The sequence below is a fragment of the Dreissena polymorpha genome, chromosome 2 (genome assembly GCF_020536995.1).
Source record: "Dreissena polymorpha isolate Duluth1 chromosome 2, UMN_Dpol_1.0, whole genome shotgun sequence".
In the NCBI taxonomy this organism is placed as follows: domain Eukaryota; kingdom Metazoa; phylum Mollusca; class Bivalvia; order Myida; family Dreissenidae; genus Dreissena; species Dreissena polymorpha.
The window spans coordinates 1,755,953-1,777,135 of record NC_068356.1 but is presented as its reverse complement, the minus strand read 5'-3'; the positions used below and the strand labels follow the sequence as shown (position 1 = coordinate 1,777,135).

Here is a 21,183-nt window from a genome sequence, read left to right as displayed (position 1 = left end):
ATTATCTATAATAGTTTGATATGATTTTGGTTACACATTCACTAAGTATGATAAAATCTAGGTTGGTTAGACAATAAACCATGGTTAAAAAGGAACCAATGGTAAAATTTTTAACAACCTGGCCCAAAGACAGGAAATGACAAACATAAACAAAAGGTTGTCAACTGGCTTACCTCCACAGTTTCTCCCCATCTGACTTGCTCATCTCCTAGGGCGGTGGTGAGTTTAGCGGCCCTCTTCAACCGGGCTGCTGTGGTGGCGATGTTCCTCTCCAGTTTCTGTTTCTCTGACATGGAGTCGTCATACGTTTTCTGCAGCTCTGCTATCTTGGCCTCAACCTCGGCCAGCTTGGCCTGCTTCTCTTTTAACAGGGTCATCACTGTGTCCAGCTCAGATTGGGCTGTAGCAAGCCTGGAAACACACGGGAACCAGTCATCATTAGGCTTAACATAGATTGTGAGGAACCAGACTCAGACTGGGCAGTAGCCAGCCTGGAAACACACGGGAACCAGTCAACATTAGGGTTAACACAAACAGTGAGGTACCAGACTCAGACTAGGCAGTAGCCAGCCTGGAAAAACACGGGAAACCAGTCAACAAGTGGGTTAACATAGACTGTGAGGAACCAGACTCAGACTGGATAGTAGCCAGCCTGGAAAAACACGGGAAACCAGTCAACAAGTGGGTTAACATAGAAAAGGAAAAGACATCACTGTATTTGTTTCTTTCTAGGTTTTAGCCAAGGGGAGGCAATGAGCATGTGAGTTAGAATAGACAATCAGAAAGGGGACATCAATGTATCAAGCCAAGACTGCGCTCAGCTAGCCAGCATGTAAATACAGGGGGCAAAAATACAGAGGAACCACACATTATTATTTCCAGCTGCAACTTTGTCACTCTGAAAACACAGGAGGAGTTATTCAAAACATGATCATCTGGATATATGACAAACAAAAGATTCATGGATTGGTAATACACATATGCGCCAGCTTTGTGCAAACAATATATACATAGACAAAGTCTTTTTCAGCATGGGGACTTGCAACAAAATATTATTAAGTAATGGACTTAAATAATACTTCAGTCTAAAAAACAACATCCACAATTTTTTTTTCATCCATACACTAGAATATAAAAAAAGAATTGAGAACAAGCGAATTATTATAAACATGATAAATAAACATTCAAGCATAAAATTTTCATCACAGAAAATTATGTGTATCTGATTGACAAAACATTTTACACATTGTGAGGTTAATTTAAAGAATAGAAATATTTTTTAATGGTCAGACAAAAAGTTAATTTGAGCCACTCACTTCTGTCTCTTGGGTTCCACAGTCCTAAACACGTGTGCGTACGTCTCCATGGCCCTCACCCACATGCACATGGACTTGCAGGCCTGTGGGCAGAGAGGGGAGACACATCAAACTGATCTTAACCCTTTCCAATTTATAAGCAATTTGCAAATGGCAATATGCAACCAGCATCAGATCAGAACAGCCTTATAGTAACCCACATTCTTTTTAGGTTTGATGCTGTTTGCTGTTAATCAGTATCTTAGGGTTGGTAATAAGGCCTTTATACTCAAATACATTAAGAAAGGTCTTAAATTTAAATTGATTTTCTAGGGACTTCAAACTGGTAACATTTATCTTTAAATACGCAATGGTTCACTTGATCATAACAGAATCTTCCAACAATTGAATTACAACCAACCCTGCCTATGAACGTACGATGTTCTATAATACAAAAATTGTAACTCATTTCAGCATAGAGATTTGTTATTGAAACTGATGTCAATGGTAAGGAAAATATTTTAACGTTATATAACAATTTAACCAATTTAATGAGACAGTTACAAACTGGAACTGTCCAATGAACACAATAAAAAACACACCTTTGATACTTTGACCACTTCATCAGGGATGAATTTCGGGTTGTCTATGTACTTCTTCAGTTTCTTGAGGGTGGCTTCCCCGATGTTGTCCTTGTCATAGTCCATAAGCTTCTTCAGGAAGTTGTTGTCTGCCAACATGCCCTTTGCAGAGGCCCAGTCAGTCCTGCAAACAAACAATACAAATAGGAATGTTACCACATAGTCTTTGCTTAGGCCCAGTCATTCAATTGTCAATGACAAAAGCTACAATGTTTTAAGCAGGGCACTTGGTTCTTTCAGTCTTGTTTCCTTAACTCTTTCATTCCTGGAGCAAAATTTTGAAGGCCTTTGCAAACAGTTTGGATCCAGATGAGACGCCACAGAACGTGGCGTCTCATCAGGATCCAAACTGTTTGCTATTATGATAGTATTCTTTGAAAAAAATCGAAGAAAATGCTTATTTGAGAAATTCAGCAGACGACATTTTTGCAGACGACAAATTTTCCAGCATGCAAAGGGTTAAGTGTTGGTAAGTTGTAGCCTATAGATCATGAGCTGCTGCCTATTAGTGATTGACTTGTTTCCTAGTGTCTATTCATAAGTAAGTATCAATGTGTAGTTGACTTAGAACTGAAACAAGCCTTCCTCTGGTCAAAAATGGGCGTAATACATGAGCATAAAATGTTGACGCACAGGCTAATCAAGGGTAACTCTTGCCACCTTCACTGTATTTCTTGGCTAAAAGAGACTTCCTATAATTCCATTAAAGCAGCATTGTCGTCCCTGAATAGCCTGTGCTTGTTGTCCCTGATTAGCCTGTGCTGACTGCAAAGGGAAATCTGGCAAGACACTTTCCACACATGCATTGAGCCCAGTTTTCCAATAATTCCGCTCACACTCACTTCTGTCCGAGGAGAATGGCAACAGCCTCCATGACAGTTTGAACCATCTCTGGTGGTTTGCTGAACACCTTTATCTCAGCAATGTCTTGTTTGTCCAGGGAGTCCAGGGCCTTAATGGCAGCATCAAGGATAGGCAGGGCCTCATCAAGGTCGCGCTGAGCATCATCTGCTATTGCCTGCGTCTCTTCTGCCTTCACCTTGGCAGTAGCCTCGTCCTCCATCACAACTTTACGCACCTGAAGTCAGAGATTATATTAAGAACAACTTGTATAAAAGTCATAAAATAACACTTTTCATCTTTGTGAGTACACATTATAAATACTTGTAAATTTATATGAGCTCATACACAATGGTCTGCAGTTTCATCTTACAGGAATACAAAAGGGGGAAACTTAAATTTTCTCAACTCGTTTATCCAAGATATATCAACAATAAGTTTTGTCTTCAGATAAATCTGAGCATGTTATGGAGATACAACAATGGATCTAGATCAAGAGAAAAACGGAGTTAAACAGGGGATCTAGATTAAAGGACATTATTGGCTTTCAACAGTGGATCTAGATCAAGAGAAAAACGAGTTTAAACAGGGGATCTAGATTAAGATAAAAAAGGGGTAAAACAGGGGATCTAGATTAAGAGAAAAACGGAGTTAAACAGGGGATCTAGATTAAGAGAAAAACGGAGTTAAACAGGGGATCTAGATTAAGAGAAAAACGGAGTTAAACAGGGGATCTAGATTAAGAGAAAAACGGAGTTAAACAGGGGATCTAGATCAAAAGAAAAACGGAGTTAAACAGGGGATCTAGATTGAGAGAAAAACGGAGTTAAACAGGGGATCTAGATTAAGAGAAAAACGGAGTTAAACAGGGGATCTAGATTAAGAGAAAAACGGAATTAAACAGGGGATCTAGATCAAGAGAAAAACGGAGTTAAACAGGGGATCTAGATTAAGAGAAAAACGGAGTTAAACAGGAGATCTAGATCAAGAGAAAAACGGAGTTAAACAGGGGATCTAGATTAAGAGAAAAACGGAGTTAAACAGGGGATCTAGATTAAGAGAAAAACGGAGTTAAACAGGAGATCTAGATCAAGAGAAAAACGGAGTTAAACAGGGGATCTTGATTAAGAGAAAAACGGAGTTAAACAGGGGATCTAGATCAAGAGAAAACGGAGTTAAACAGGGGATCTAGATTAAGAGAAAAAACGGAGTTAAACAGGGGATCTAGATTAGGAGAAAAACGGAGTTAAACAGGGGATCTAGATTAAAGGACATTATTGGCTTTCAACAGTGGATCTAGATAAAGAGCATATCAATTGATCTAGATGAAAAGAATTATAGAGTTACAACAGTGGATCTTGAATGTGGAGCATGTACTAGGATCCAGTACCGACCTGGTCTGCCTTCTCCTGGTCCACCACCAGTTTCTCCATGAGTGTGTTTGTGTCCTCCGAGCGCTTCTTGAGCTCTGGCTCAAGAGCCACCAGCTCTTTCTTCATCTTGTCTACCAGCTCATTGGTCTCCAGCAGCTTGATCAGTCCGTTGTGCACACGGTCACGGGCGTTCTTCAGTTGTCTAGAAACGCAAAGGATACATTCTACTGATATAGGTTATAAAACAAAAAGGTATATGTACAGTATGATCGGGCGTTCTTCCGTTGCCTAACGGCACATAGAAAAATTACATACTAGTAAATTAATATTCAAGACAAGTTCTTTCAGATAAATGGTATAGATAGATACACCGTTTTCACAAAAACGGGCCTGGCCCCGTGTTCACAAAACAATTTTGCAATCGAAAATCGATTTTAACTGACATCGATTTTCATTTTTGCCTATCAACTACAATGGAAATCCATTTTCAATGACAAGCAAAATCGATTTTCGATTGCAAAAAATGTTTTGTGAACACGGGGCCTGGCTTGTATACTGTCATGCATCCTGTTCACAGGTCACATACTTCTGTTATAAATTTTTTAAAGTAAAAAGCAATCTAGGCAATATAAAACAAGATGCAGATTGATGATCAACTTTCACCAACAATTTTTTTTCTGAATACAGTATTTTCATTACGAGAACATCAAAATGCCTGAACAGATGGTGGTAGACAAGGAATTGTTGATATTATTTCATCTTCTTATGGGAGTGTATGTCCTGGTTTGTGACCCTGTGTCCTTACTTTGTTTTCTCAGCAAGCATGGACAGGTATAGGTTGATGAGCTCCAGGTATGAGGTGGGCGTGGTGTAGTACTTCCTCTTGAGCTCCCTGTAGAAGCGGTCAGCCATGTCTGTCACGCTCATGTGGATCTCCACACACATCTCTGACAGGCTCTCCTGCAAACATAAACACAGGAATCATACCAGGGTTATCATACAAATATATACACATTTTCCTTTTGTTTTATGCTCTTTAAATGTTAGTTAAACCTTTTTTTTCCCATTGTATTGGATAATATCAAAGGTAAAAATTAATGACAACATGGCTAAGTTTGGAGTATGGCATCTGAAGCTTCCTTCTAGCTTTACAAAAGAACTCAATAATGACCAACATTATTAACATAATCAATTAAACAAAGGTAGCCATGTAGTTTAACCTATCAACAATGCAATTGTCAAACAAAAATTGAAATGAAAACATTGCCATAAAAAAAACTAGAATCTCTTTATAAATAGCTTTACCAATATTTGATATCATGGTCAACAAAAATAAACAGGAACTATAAAACTGTAAACAATTAGAGCTATCTTTAACCAAACACTTAATAGGAAGTTCTATCAACCATATAAGTACACTTTTTTTACCCCTTTGCACATTAACACAATTCACTTTTATTCATAAACAGTTTCTTCCAAGCAAAAACGTTTGCAAGCTTTTACCCACCTTGATCTCGTCTGTTCCAATCTGCACATTCTCAAAGAATGACTTGGAGACGCTGAGCAGAGCCTCACGTGGCCACTCTGTAAACCAGTCTATGGTACAGCAGTTCACGAGGGAGGGGAACATACGACACCTTGTACGGAACGCACTACCCACTGGCGACATACACAGCACTGTGTGCAGATTGTTCCTGGAAAAGGTTATACAATTGTAATCAGTAAGGACGGCACGTCATATTTATGCCACAACAGAGATAGCTACAATTGTAACTGCAAATAACCATTGCAATATTTCATTTTGATCTACATTCTACACTACAACAGCAGATCTTTTAAAAATGAATATATTTATGAACATTCAATAAGTATTTAAAAATATATCTGCGCTGATAACAAATACAAGTTCTTTTTCACAAACACCATCAGTTTGTATCGTTCAACTTCAAGCACTTCTTTTATAGAAACACGTACCTGACGCGATTGATACAGAAGTCAAAGATGGCGTCCCTATTGCCCTCGGCGATGCCCACCTCCTTGGCGGCAGTGCGGCAGCCAATGATAAGCTGCTCATACTCATCCGGTTCAAACAGGTTGGGCACCTCACCAGAGTTGAGGATGTTGTTGATGTCCTCTAGGAACTCCTCAACCACAATCTGGCAATATCAAATATAAAATGGGCTTTAATGCATGTGCTTAAAGTGTCATCCCAGATTAGCCCGTGCAGTCTGTGCAGGATACTGAGGAATGAGGCTTTCCGTTTTTAGTTTAAAGAGAGTATTTTCTTAGCAAAAAATCCAGTTAAGGTGAATACTGATAAGCCTGCGCTGACGGCAGAGGCTTGTCTTTGACCACACATTTTGCACATGCTTTCAACCTGTTTTGCCAGAGCAAGGCACATATGATATCACATAAAGTATTACAGGCCATTAAACAAATGTCATACATCATCAAATATCATTGCATAATATGGCAAAGAAATATGACCTGACAAAAAAGCCTGATGTCCCACAGTTTTTTAATGTTGCATATTTAAAAGATTCATACAATTAAATATGCAACATTAAAAAACTGTGGGACAACGGGCTTTTTTGTTTAAACTCTTCTACATTCTGTTTGAGCGCATGTGTACCTGCGTGTCCGTGAAGAGGAAGACAGTGTGCTGGTTCTTCACCCCAGCCATGTCATACAGCTTCTTAAGGTCATCATGGAAGGCATTGTAATCATAGCCTCGACTCAGCTCTATCTGGAAGCAGCTGTACCCACAGATGTGGGCGCTCAGTCTGAAAACAGACACACACATGAACTTGAAAACTTAAAACCTGTCAATACACATTTCACTGAATTAGTATTGGATAGGGTTATCTGCTTTGTTAAAATTTCTTAGATATTGCTTCATTTATCTTAAAGTTGTGATTCTATAAAACATTTCTAATTGTTAATGCCAAACCATCTTCTCAGACAAATGGCACTTTCTTTAATGACTGTTTTTACTTATCTGGTGAAGGACTGTGCAGGCTGACCTTGTCATATTGTGTAGTAATATGTTGAGGGACTATTTCTACTGACCAGGTCAAGGACTGTTCTCACCTGGTGACTGACTGTACTGACCTAGTAACACTATTTTTACAGACATGTTGAGGGACTATTTCTACTGACCAGGTCAAGGACTGTACTCACCTGGTGACAGACTGTTCTGACCTAGTAAGACTATTTTTACAAACCTGTAGACGTACTTACCAGCTGGTTTACTGTTTCTAATGACCTTGACATCGACTGTACTGACCTGGTGAGAGACTGTTTGCCGGTGCCTCCCACTCCGACTAGCAGTGCGTTACCGCGGTCCTGTCTGATCATGCGTGCAATACGTGACACATGCTCCATGGCATCCATGAAGAACACCAACTTCATCTCCTTGGACGACTGCATGTTGAAGTCATCCAGATACTGAAGTAAACACAGTACACAGCTAGCTGACACATGGACCTAGATTTGGATCTGTCTAAAGTAGTCGATTATACATCATAACAACAATAAAATATTTACCAGTTAAAGAAGCTTAATAGATATGAATGAATATTAATGGACTACAAGTTATATATTTTGAATTCACAATCTTTCATGTTCAACTTTCAATAACTAAAAACTTGGGTTAAAGATGTTTAGTTTTCCTCTGACATTGTGAATGAGAAACCATTTGTTTTCTTCTACTGGTAATAAATATGTGGTATGTCATGTTCAACACAAAAACACTAATGCAAAAAAAGATATTTTTTAAAAGGCCTAGAATGTACCTCTTCTGCTGGTTCACATACGTATATTTATAAGATAAGTACATGTTTTCCTTCTAAAGTACACAAGTGGACACAAGCATGACACCACATTTACAAAGTGCAGAACATCACATGCAGCAACAAAGTTTCAACAAGGGGATTATTGTCTCTCTCATCAAGACAAAATAATCAATACTTGGTGATCACTGTACAATATGATGGTTACCTCATCAAATGACATTCTTTTCACATACTGGAGACACAAAAATGAATATAGTAATTTAAGAAGCATTTTACCTTAAATAATAACTTCATTCTAGTATTTACATAAAGCTATTGCAAATCAAATGTTTATTCAGTTAGCCCCGGTCAAGGAAAATTGGGCTTATTGCATGTGTGCAAAGCATCATCCAAGATTAACTTGTGCATTGAACACAGGATAATCACAGAAGGGAATATATGATTTATAGAATTTTTCTTTTAAAGGAAGTCTTTCATACAAAAATCCATTATAGGCATAAGATTTTATCCCAGATAAGCCTGTGCTCTTTTTATATAGCACAACTAAAATTTATCCATAGAGTTACCATGTTAATAGAAACATCTTGCTTAGTTCTATACTTTAAAAAAATACTGGTAACAATGACAAATATAACAATATATACGTAAATAAATCAAGTGACATTGATGTTCTATTAGAAAATGCACAAGTGCTGCTTGAGTACAGTAACTGCTCTATATTATTAAATGTAAGACTGATTCACTTAGGCCAGTGGTATTCGTATTGGCTGACTCCTGGTCTTGTATTCACCAACCAAGTCTGAACATAAAGACTATGCTAAAAACTCTTTAGTTCTAATAGTACAATACTGTTTAACATGACATCAAATAACATGCCTCTTTTACATAATTGTTCATTTTTGATGATTGATAAAGATAAGCAAAAATTTACTGCTTGCGTAGATTCAAACACTTAACATATTTTTTAAGATCTATATGTCAATTCTTTATTTGTAAGTTTAAGAATGGCTCGGCGAAATTACAGGATGACTAGGACAGCCTCCAGTTCCTTGTGGTCTATTAACAATTTACTTTTTTTGCTCGTTAACTAAGCCTTATTACCATCTTAAAGATACCTTTACTGATACTGCTATTCTATTTGATACGTACATCCTGCAGGATGGCGGCCAGTTTCTTGTGATCAGTGAACTCCTCATAGAGGCGGTCCTGTCGCTCCGTGCCCATCTTGATGTAGTCCCCAAACAGGATGGGGCTGGTGGTGAACGAGTCAGGGTGGATCTCCTGAAGGAACATAGGCATACATGGCAGTCAGACCACAGACTCATTGCATGCCAGCAATACAACAATGTTCAGTGTGTTCAACTTGTAATCAGACAGCATTCAACAGAAATGTTTACTTAAGTTGCACTTCAGTAGTCTGTGTATACAATTTGGGCTAGTAGACATCCAGAAATAATAATCCTGTAGTTGAACAAGTGGAATATTATTCAATCTGTTTTCTTTGATTGCAAATGTTTAAGTCGAATGCATAAGTACAAATTATGTTAAGAGTGATTTTATGATCATTTCAAACCCACTGCTAATGTAAATTTAAATAAGTTCATTTGACTGTATACATGTATAAAATAAGAAATTAATTGCTTATCATTTAAAATGGCAGATCTATAATTTTCATTTTAATTTTTTTCTTTCACAGCTGTGCATTAAAAACTATGATAATTGTTTTCACCATTGCTACATCACCCAGTATTACCAAATGAAAGTGCTCTTGATAGATCTGTACTCCAAAGCAGGTCAATTACTGCTATTACAGACCATGTTGTCATCAGGAACATATCTCATTCAGTTACCAGTGCGTTGTGAACTGCACAGTACAAGATCCACATATAATACAGAACACTATCAATACTCTACATGACTAAGACACAATATACCTTAGAAGCAAAAAAGTTGAAAAAAAACACTCTATCACCATTTACATCCATGCAAATATGTCTATTTGTTAACCCATAAAAAAGATATTGTTAAAGAAGACTTTTGTCAAGAATGGAATGTTTTTCTAGAAAGAATGCTAACTGTATTTGTGGTAAACTTTATCAAAGAAACGCATCTAAGAAAATCTAAAATCAACAAGAGTGCAATAACAGACACAGATACAAGTGAAATGGTAGTAGGTAAAATCAACTCCAACCTGCAATGTGGGACTATGGCTGATTACACATGTATACATTACATGCAAGTAAAATGAAATTCTTACACATAAATAATACAACAGCATACAGATGCATGTCACTCAGTATTGAGAAATCAAACCCCTTCATAGAATAAGTATCTTTCAGGATATTACTATAAGACAATTTATGCACTAGCAAAGTTTTAGGACATCATCATCATCTATGAATATTGCTACAGTGACGGCTAGCAAAAAATGTCTCAAAATTGTAAACATAGGATATCATTAATATTCCATGCCCAAATCTAAGCAAACAAGACTGAAATTCCCCCTAATGCATACACCAATATTCATGCACCACACTGTTATGAATAAATGCACTGTGGCTTATTGGAAACTGTGACAGCAAAATGGTGCTACAGTTTCACTGCTTGCTGTCTAGGCAGGCCCCACTTCTATGGGACCACTGTGCTACAGTCACTTCTTGCTTTCAAGACAGGTCCTTGAGCTCTTTTTTGATTTGGTGCTTACAGTTTTACTGCTTGTTGTTTAGACAGGCCTCACTTCTATGGTCGGCCTCACTTCTATGGCACTATTGGGCTACAGTGTCGCTGCTTGCTTTCTAGACAGGTCCTTGTGGTACTATGATTTGAAGCTACAGTTTCACTGTCTGTTATTTAGACAGGCCTCACTTCTATGGTAGGCCTCACTTCTATGGCACTATTTGGCTACAGTGTCGCTGCTTGCTTTCTAAACAGGTCCTTGTGGTACTATGATTTGGAGCTACAGTTTTGCTGTCTGTTATTAAGACAGGCCTCACTAGTATGGCGCTACTGCTCTACAGTCACTTCTTGCTTTCTAGACAGGTCCTTGTGCTCTATTATGATTTGAAGCTACAGTTTCACTGCTTTTTATTTAGACAGGCCTCACTTCTATGGTAGGCCTCACTTCTATGGCACTATTTGGCTACAGTGTCGCTGCTTGCTTTCTAAACAGGTCCTTGTGGTACTATGATTTGGAGCTACAGTTTCGCTGTCTGTTATTAAGACAGGCCTCACTTCTATGGCGCTACTGCTCTACAGTCACTGCTTGCTTTCTAGACAGGTCCTTGTGCTCTATTATGATTTGAAGCTACAGTTTGACTGCTTTTTATTTAGACAGGCCTCACTTCTATGGTAGGCCTCACTTCTATGGCACTATTGGGCTACAGTGTCGCTGCTTGCTTTCTAGACAGGTCCTTGTGCTACTATGATTTGGAGCTACAGTTTCACTGTCTGTTATTTAGACAGGCTTCACTTCTGTGGTGCTCCTGGGCTTAAGTGTCACTGTTTGCTTTCTAGATAGGCCCTGGTGCTACAGTGCTATAGTGCTACAATATCACTTCTTGCTATCTAGACAGGTCCCAAAGTTATTGTGCTACAATGTCACTGATTGCAATCCGCAGGTCCTGATGCCAAAGTGCAACCTGTACCAAGGCTCCTACAACTATGGTCAGACAAAAGGCTCTAATTGCTAGGTATAGATAGCACTAGTTGCTAGGTATATAAAGCACTTGTTTGTAGGTATATTGAGCACTGGTTTCTAGGTATGGAGAGCTATTGTTTCTAGGTATATAGAGAGCACTCGTTGCTAAGTGGCTTACCCTCTGATGAACAGGAAGAAAAGTCACAAAGCAGGTCAAGATAACATAGTCACATAACATTGGTAAATTAAATAAAATTATAATGTTTCTGGTGTATTATAATAGTGAGATGTGTTAGTTTATGCTTAGGGAAGGGTCACAGTAAACTGTAACTAGCAAAGGAAACTGTAAATGGTGACAACTGTAAATGTTAACAAGAGCACCGCATAACGGTAGCCACGCTAGGCTGCGAAAGCTTGTCAGAATTTTTTTATTTTTTTTAGAGGTCACAGTGACCTTGACCTTTGACCTAGTGACCAAAAATGGGTATGGCGTGTAGAACTCATCAAGGTGCATCTACATATGAAGTTTCAAAGTTGTAGGTGGAAGCACTTTGATTTTAGAGGCAATGTTAAGGTTTTTGTTAAAGTTTTATATTAGAGGTCACAGTGACCTTGACCTTTGACCTAGTGACCCAAAAATGGGTGTGGCATGTAGAACTCTTCAAGGTGCAACTACATATGAAGTTTCAAAGTTGTAGGTGGAAGCACTTTGATTTTAGAGCCTATGTTAAAGTTTGATATTAAGAGGTCACAGTGACCTTGACCTTTGACCTTGTGACCCAAAAATGGGTGTGGCATGTAGAACTCATCAAGGTGCAGCTACATATGAAGTTTCAAAGTTGTAGGTGGAAGCACTTTGATTTTAGAGCCAATGTTAAGGTTTTAGCACGACACCTACGGCGGAAGTCGGACGAGCTGGCTATGACAATAGCTCGGGTTTTCTCCGAAAACAGCCTCGCTAAAAACTGTAAAAGGTAATAAAAAACTGTAAATGCAAAAAAATGTAAATGGTAAAGTTTAAAAGGCAAAAAAAACCAACTGCAAAAAGTAAAACTTTAAAAGGTAACACTGTAAAACAAATTTAATGCCCCTTGGAAGGGATTAAGCTATAGGATAGCAGGTCAGTATTTATGACATAAACTGTTAAAAGCTGTCAAAGGTAAAAACTGTAAAAGGTAGTATGATACAATTAAATATTTCAACAATTCCAATCCAAAAAATATCTGTAAATTGTATGACATTACCAAGTAACTTTCATGTAAAACCTAGTGATCTGTGCCATGAAGAATGGCTCATAGGTCTCTGATATATTTAACAAAACAATTAATTTTTCAGTCACAAAAACACTTGAGGCTTGTTCTGGAAAAACTGGGCTTAATGCATGTGTGTAAAGTGTTCACAGTTTTCTTCAGGGACAACACATTTAAACAGACAGTTTTGTTTAAAGGAAGTCTCTTCTTAACTTAAATCCAGTGTAGGCGGAAAGTGTGGTCCCTCATTAGCCTATGTAGACTGCACAGGCTAATCTCAGATGACTCTTTACCGACATGCATTAAACCCATTTTTCCCGTAACAAGTCTCATTTAACACTGGCTGTGTTGTCACCTCAGAAAAGTGTTTTCCTGCCATCTCGGAAAGAATGGTGTAGAAGAATCCCTTGTCCTCCTTATTTATGAGCCTGTCATGGAACACGCGCATGGACTCATGACAAAACAGCCGGAACATCTGCTTGTTGTCTCGGATCACACCCGTGTCAGCCTGCAGGATGCCTGGAAACACAGCAGCAAACAGACTGTTAGACGATCTTTACTGTATGTATAGTAAGCTATGACTTAATACATGTGCGCAATCATCCCAGATTAGCCTGTGCAGTCCGCACAGGCTTATCAGGGACAACATTTTCTGCTTTAATGGTAGTTTTTGTTTAAAGGAAGTCTCTTCTTAGCAAAAATCTAGTCTAGGTGGAGACTGTTCTCCCTAATTAGCCTGTGCAGACAGCACAGGCTAACCTGGCACAACACTTTACGCACATGCATAAAGCCCAGTTTTCCCAGTACTGTCAAATTATGGCAAGAAATAAAATATAATCTTACAAAGATATTACTAAACAAGAGATGTGTTTGTCAGAAACACAATGCCCCCTAATGCGCCACTTTTTTTTTCTTTGACCTTGATGGATGACCTTGACCTTTCACCACTAAAAATGTGCAGCTCCACAAGATACACATGCATGCCAAATATGAAGCTGCTGTGTTCAATATTAAACAAGTTATGATAAAACTTTAACAAAGATTAAAGTTTTAGGAAAGAAAAATACAATATTTGACCTTTGACCTTAAAGGATGACCTTGACCTTGACTTTTTACCCCTCAAAATGAGCAGCTCTATGAGATACACATGCATGGTAAATATCAAGATGGTATGTTCAATATTTCAAAAGTTATCAAACTTTAACCAAGGTTAAAGTTTTGGACAGAATGACAGACAGACAATACAAAAACAATATACCCCCGATCTATCGATCCGGGGACATAAAAATCTTTTCATGTAAAGACAAATGCTATTTATGTATTATGACTTAAAAGAACAGACTTCTTAACTATATGCATTATATCAATCACAACGTATAAGGTGTTTTGGGCTGATTTTGTACCTGTTATAGAGTCATATTCCAGGAATGGCAAAAAACACTTTTTGTAACAAATCTAGTCACAAAATTCCCAGTTGATGATTTGACTTTCTGATGTTTGGAAATGTAGTTGTATAGATAAACGAGAACCAATAAGTTTGAACTTGAAATATCCCTTTTACTGATATCTTTATGTTTAGTATTTTAGAGTTAGCCTTTTAGTTTGTTTTATCAATAATTATTCAAAAGTTATAAATCTAGCAATGCCTGTTATACTTTCTCCCAATGGTCATATTCCCAAGGCATAAAACAATGTATACCACACTGACAATGACTAGTAATCAGTTACCCATACAAACAACACATCAATCATACCAACTGATATACTAATGGACAAAATGGACTCTGTGAATATTTGTCTTTGAGCCCACCTTGTATGCACTTGGAGAGATCTCTAAGGTTAAACACATAGTGTGACTTTGCGGGTGTGGGCAGGAGGTCTGTGCTCATGCGCCCGTAGATCTCCACAGCTGCTGCCACTATGGGCTCCGTGCACTGGCGAACAGATGTTGGGAAGTCCATCAGGAACCCCGCCAGGATTTGCTGCAAAATGGGAGGGAATAACATTGTTTGTGTTAAACTTTACACGGTATAATCCATCTGGAAGGCAACACATATTTGAAAATGTCAATTTAAATATTTCATATTTATGAAAATTTGCTAGTTAGAAATATAATCATAATAAATAATTAGGCATAACAGTCTTTAAAATAATAAAGATTTGCAAGATTTTGATCATCAACTTGCTTAAATTTGAAGGTGAAATCATGTTGAAATCATACTGCCTCAATTCAAAGCTGGGAATTTCTCGGAATGAATTGCAACCTTTAAGCATTAGGGTTTGAGGACAAATTGCCATAAGTCATTTCAAGAAAAATGCATGGATTTGAGGTCTAGTTTGATATTTTATACAACAGTTAATACTGCCTACTGACCATGAACATGTGTTTGAGGCTGTGCTCCGAGGGAGACGGGATGGTCAGCATTGCAAAGTGGCGGATCAGACGTGGTGTCACATTGTTACGACCGCCACCAGGGGGCGCGCAGGCTGCTGCTAGGGTCACATCCTGGAATTATGACATAATCATGTACACAATCTAAATGACTAATGCTTTTAATAGCCATTTCTTATAACAACATAAAATAATGAATACAAATGTATAGTAGAATAATTCATGTATGATTATGCACTAAAGAATTAGCTTTAGCTATTTCATACAACATTACAGTAATAGTTTATGTAAAATTTACAACCTTTGAATTTTACAAACTGGTAGATATTTATTTATAGTCTGAACATCCACAGAGTGACTACATATCATCTTTTGAATGCCAGATAGCCTGGCCAGTTTATGCCAAATAAACTATAACAATCCCTTCTGGGGATCAAACAAAAAAAGTATGTCTATGAGTGTATCCTAACTCTTTCAGGGCTGGAACCAATTTTGAAGGCCTTTGCAAACAGTTTGGATCCAGATGAGACGCCACAGAACGTGGCGTCTCATCAGGATCCAAACAGTTTGCTATTCTGATAGTATTTTTTGAATTTTTTTTTAAGAAAATGCTAATTTTAGAAATTTAGCAGACAACATTAAAGCAGAGACAAATTTCCCAGCATGCAAATGGCTAATGGTACTGGCATACATGTATCTCCCTCCAGAAGAGTGCCTCCCTGTCGTAGAATCCTCCAAAGTCCTGGTACTGCCTGAGCAGCTCTATGGGAGGCTGGGAACCGTAGCGGTCAAGCTTGGGCATGTTGAGGTCATCAATGAAGAAGATCACGCGCTTGTCACGAGGGGCACCTGAACAACAACAACAGCAACACTACTACTCAGCAGGGTCAGTGTGCAATAGGAAATCAAAGAACACATGCAAAATGTGTAACATGTTCAGGTGGTCAATTAAGATACCAAGCTTGTTCTAGGTGTACCAAAACAACAACAACAACACTTCTAGGGGCAGGGGTAATCAGTAGAAGGTATTCACGAATATGATGACACAGAGACATGTGCTATCTTCCAAATACATTCTGATTATGAATAAACTAACATTTAAGAAATCACCATGTCAAACAAGCTTACAAATTCTGTCATATTTATTATTTTGTTAAGAAAACAACTTCTTAGCAAAAAAAGAAACCTTGCAATATTCTACTGTACCATAACTACACATACAATGTATTCAAATAAACCAAAAACTTTACATTTTAATAATTAGCTACAAATAGAAATTTCCATTCTGCTAGCACCTTGTATATGAAAACTTGCTAGGACTCCAAAATAAAGAGGAATGTTAATAAAAACAATGAATTAAATAGTGACAAAGAATTAAATAATCACCAAAAAATTTAAAAAATCACAAGGATTTAAATAACCAAAATTGGCTCAGAAAAGAAAAGTCTGTTTTTTTTACATGAATGTTGAATCATAAAACAGTAATTAATTAGAGAAATTTGGAAGAAGATGATGGTTGTGAGTGTCACTCTTGCAAAAGTGGCATTCAGTCTGCACAGGCTAATCACTGACTTCACTTTCAACATTAACCGGATTTGTTTTTAGAAGATACTTCCTTTGAAATGATGAATACAATAAAAGTGAAAATTATCATCCCAAGTTAGCCTGTGCCAACCGCACGACTAATCTGGGTCGATATTTAAGGCACAAGCATTTAGCTCCCTTTTGTCAGAGTGAGGCTCATCATGATCAGGTATGTGTGAGTGTGTCCTATCAGGTATTTGTGACTGCGTCCTACCTAGGACAGTCTTCCTCTTCTTCTCCAGTTTGCTCTCAATCATCTCCTGTGTCCGCTTGCTGGACGTCTGGGCGGAGAAGTTGATGAAGTACGGCACATAACCTGCCTTGTCTGTGATGCTGGTCAGCAGACCACGAGCTATCACGGACTGAAATGGCAACGCACATGCATTCCAGGCGTGTTCAACAGAATTGATTAATAAAACTAATAAACAACATTAACCTTTTACCAAGTAAGCTGCACAAATCTGGAACATAATTAAGTAAATAAAATATTTAAATCTTTTAATGACACAAAATCAACTGTCCTAGGGGGACACTGACCTTCCCCACTCCCGTCTCTCCCGTGTACAGGACAGGGTGCCTCACAGCCAGCAGTTTTTCGAGGAGGTAACCAAACCTGACAGTGTCCACAGTGGGAACCAGCATCTCAAAGAAGGGCACCTCTTTGTTGTACTTGAACGAGGGCACGATCTTCTCCCACATGTCCATACGCTTCGTCTCAAAGTCCACAAAGCAGCTCCACAGGTCACCACCAGGGGGCAGCTGTGACATGAGATACAACACCATGGTGTTCACAGCTATATTTTGTGTACAAGTAATTATTCCAGCTGGATTGCATTCAAGTATAAGGCTTAATGAAACGCTCTTAAGGCCATTTCTTGAGTAAAACCAGTACTTGATATCTTTGGGGGGAGATCTTAAGTTTGCTCCAAACAGTTATATTTTGTGTAAAAATAATTGTTTCAGCTGGATTGCATTAAATTGTAAGGCTTAATGAAAGGCTCTTAAGTCCATTTCCTGGGTAAAACCAGTACTTAATATCTTTGGGGGAGATCTAAAGATTGCTCCCACAGTGAGGATCCAACCTGTGACCTCAAGGCTGTAGTTGTTCACAACTATACTTGACATTAAACAGTGTTATAGTGCTGATTTTAGAAAAAAAGGAAACAATTGATTCATTTGAAAAACAAAGCACACATGGGTATTCAATTAACCTTAGATAAAAATAAGCTGAACAGTTTGTTCAGGTTTTCAGGTTTTATGCTGTTTGCTGCTCATCATTACTTAAATCTATTATTAAAAGTCATTAATTTAATATGATTTTCTAAGAGACTTCAAATGGGTTAAGTGCGTATCTGAGTAGTAAAGTGCAAAACATTGGGCCCTCCAAAAAAGATAGTAGTGTTCACCTTGGCGTCCCCGTTGTCTTCAAACTGGCTCCTCATAAAGGAGTCAAACTGGTCGTAGTAACTCTCCATAACGTTGCCTCCTATACTCCACAGGTAGCAGAAGACAAACGTAGTGGCCAGCACGATGTTCAGTTTCTGGGGGTCCATACTGAAGTCCGGCCCGCCCCGACAGAACAGCAGTGACTCCAGCAGCTTGCAAAGCATCTCCACCTTGGCAACGTCCACCTATTTACACAGACAGGGTTAGTTTAAACTTATTCATTTAAGCTAGATTGTATCGAGAGAAGGTTTATTGAAATGTTTTTGAGTCTGTCTCCTGAGTAAAACCTGTACTTGGTGTATTTAGGGAAGATCTAAAGAACCCTCCTAAAGTGGGGAACGCACCTGTGATCTCCCTAAAGACACCATATCGGCTATGTCATTGCAACTCATTAAGACAGGGTCTACTAGGGGATAGTTGGAAAAACAGTTCAACACAACTATTTCAAGTTTATTTGGGCAGTCAAAATAGTAAAAATGGAAAAGCGATGTTCTATGTAGCATTTTGTTATATATTATATCATTTGAAGCAGGATATGTGTTTGCGGGTTAAAGTTCATAAATACTACTGTAGAAATCAACTCAGCACTTATTTGATTGTATATATACATATTCGGCATGTAAAATCAGCAATAATGATTTCAAATTGCAAAATGTCTTATGTGAAATAATGATGATTATTAACCCTTGTGTTAATCATCACTGATTTGTTAAGCCAGACATCAAAATAGGGCATAAAAGCACTGTCTTGCAATGAATGCCAATGTGTATATGCAAAATAAATTAAATGAGTTAATAAGAAGTAAAAGTAAGTGTTTAGTTTCACATCATACAAATACTTTAGCAATAGAGATAGAGATAGACACAGGTTCATACCTCAAATATGATAATGAGCAGTAAAGTGAATGACATATACCAATCTAGGTTTTCCAGAGAATTTTAAAAACACTGTAAATGTATACAATTTTAAACATTCACAAAAATATGTAATAACTGCACAATAAGTTTTTAAATATCATAATAAACACGATATTTAAATATACAACAGAAATTTTATCTTACAATTCTATAATTATACAGAACTTAACAACAATTGGTTACCTGATTGATGACCTGTATGCACTTCTTTTTGACAAATTGCAGCCCGTTCTCTACATAGCGCTCAAAGAGGTCCAGGAGGTACTGTCGCACCTCGTCCTTAAGGCGTGACTGAAACTGGTGCATCCATGTCTTCACGTATGGCATCCACTTGAGCTCATCTGCATCTATGTACACCATGCCACACCTGAGGTGAAGGTGACACATGGAGCTTCCACATACATAAGGATCAGATAGGTATAGGAGTTTATATATACTATGAGTTGATAGTTTTGAAACAATTTGTGCTTGCACTCTTTAAATTTTGACAAAGATGATAATCTGTTGCTTTCTTACATGGACTGTGTTGCCAATTAAGCGCATTACTTTTCAAACCTACCAATCTATATACTAACAGGTATCTAATTCAAGGTCTTATTGACTTCAAAGCACAAAACAGATGAAAAATCAAATGTCTGCTTTGTGTACAATTAAAACATCAAAAAATGTAGTGACCATTTCAATGTTTGGTTCATTATGACTCTCAAGCCGGTGAGGTTAATCAGTTTTTACCTGCTAACAGTGGCAGGGGATGCCACTGAGGTTTATCCGTTTTTATCTGCTGACAGTGGCAGGGGAGGCAACTGCGGTTCATTAGTTTTTACCTGCTGACAGTGGCAGGGAAGGCCACTGAGGTTCATCAGTTTTTACCTGCTGACAGTGGCAGGGGAGGCCACTGAGGTCCATCAGTTTTTACTTGCTAATAGTGGCAGGGGAGGCCACTGAGGTTCATCAGTTTTTACCTGCTGACAGTGGCAGGGGTGGCCAATGAGATTCATCAGTTTTTACCTGCTAACAGTGGCAGGGGAGGCCACTGAGGTTCATCAGTTTTTACTTGCTAATAATGGCAGGGGAGGCCACTGAGGTTCATCAGTTTTTACCTGCTGACATTGGCAGAGGAGGCCACTGAGGTTAATCAGTTTTTACCTGTTAACAGTGGCAGGGGAGGCCACTGAGGTTCATCAGTTTTTACCTGCAGCCATTGGCAGTGGAGGCCACATAGGTTCATCAGTTTTCACCTGCTAACAGTGGCAGGGGAGGACACTAAGTTCATCAGTTTTTACCTGCTGACAGTGGCAGGGGAGGCCACTGCAAGGTCCTGCACCTCAAACAGCATGTGGATGTAGGGTGTGAACTTGATCCTCTCTGAGTTGGCCAGGCACAACATCTTGTTGTCGTCCAGCACTGTGTTCATGTTCTCTATCCAGAGCGCGTCCACTGGTCCATCACAGATAACCCACTGGTGGTCAGCCGTTGTGTCCTATAATGGCAGCCATACAGATGGTCAGCAGTTGAGAAGCATTCAGGATCAGGCACAACTGAGGTACCAGTATAGACATTTATAGATAAAGTGGTACCATATACTGACAAGTGAAGTGTAAATTGATGTCATTATTCTTATTCTCAGGTAAGTGTAAAAAGCAAAGAAGAAAATGAAAATTTATGTTGTTAGCTGACATTATAATATGAAACAGTTTTAGTGAATACTTAAATAAAATAATATGTGAGGTACTGTTAATTCTAATTAACATAAATGTGATTTCATATCATATATTCAAAGTCATACGATTGTGATTGCATGAAATATATCAAAACAGCTAATGAAGGAATAAATAGAAGAAATCCTGAGTAGTTAATGAAGCATATATAATCCCAATATGCATGTGGTAGTGCAAATGGATAATGCATAAAAGCTGATATGAGCAACGTAATGTGAAAATGGTACTTATGCCATATGCATATGCAATAGCTCAGTCTGGTCTGGAGATCGGCTGTCCGCTGTTAAGTCACACAA

General features: G+C 38.2%; 1 protein-coding gene across 1 annotated transcript in view; it reads right to left on the bottom strand.

Annotated features, from left to right (window-relative positions):
- Positions 1-21,183, bottom strand: part of LOC127865600 (dynein axonemal heavy chain 6-like) — a 91,026-nt gene that overhangs the window by 26,083 nt on the left and 43,760 nt on the right. The window contains 20 exon segments of the mRNA XM_052405464.1: positions 174-411; positions 1,317-1,399; positions 1,898-2,060; positions 2,779-3,014; positions 4,171-4,351; positions 4,955-5,109; positions 5,657-5,843; positions 6,124-6,305; positions 6,782-6,932; positions 7,436-7,596; positions 9,093-9,224; positions 13,186-13,349; positions 14,641-14,812; positions 15,205-15,336; positions 15,914-16,071; positions 17,021-17,168; positions 17,344-17,565; positions 18,213-18,437; positions 19,353-19,536; positions 20,453-20,649. Of these exon segments, the coding sequence (XP_052261424.1) occupies positions 174-411; positions 1,317-1,399; positions 1,898-2,060; positions 2,779-3,014; positions 4,171-4,351; positions 4,955-5,109; positions 5,657-5,843; positions 6,124-6,305; positions 6,782-6,932; positions 7,436-7,596; positions 9,093-9,224; positions 13,186-13,349; positions 14,641-14,812; positions 15,205-15,336; positions 15,914-16,071; positions 17,021-17,168; positions 17,344-17,565; positions 18,213-18,437; positions 19,353-19,536; positions 20,453-20,649 (3,471 nt within the window).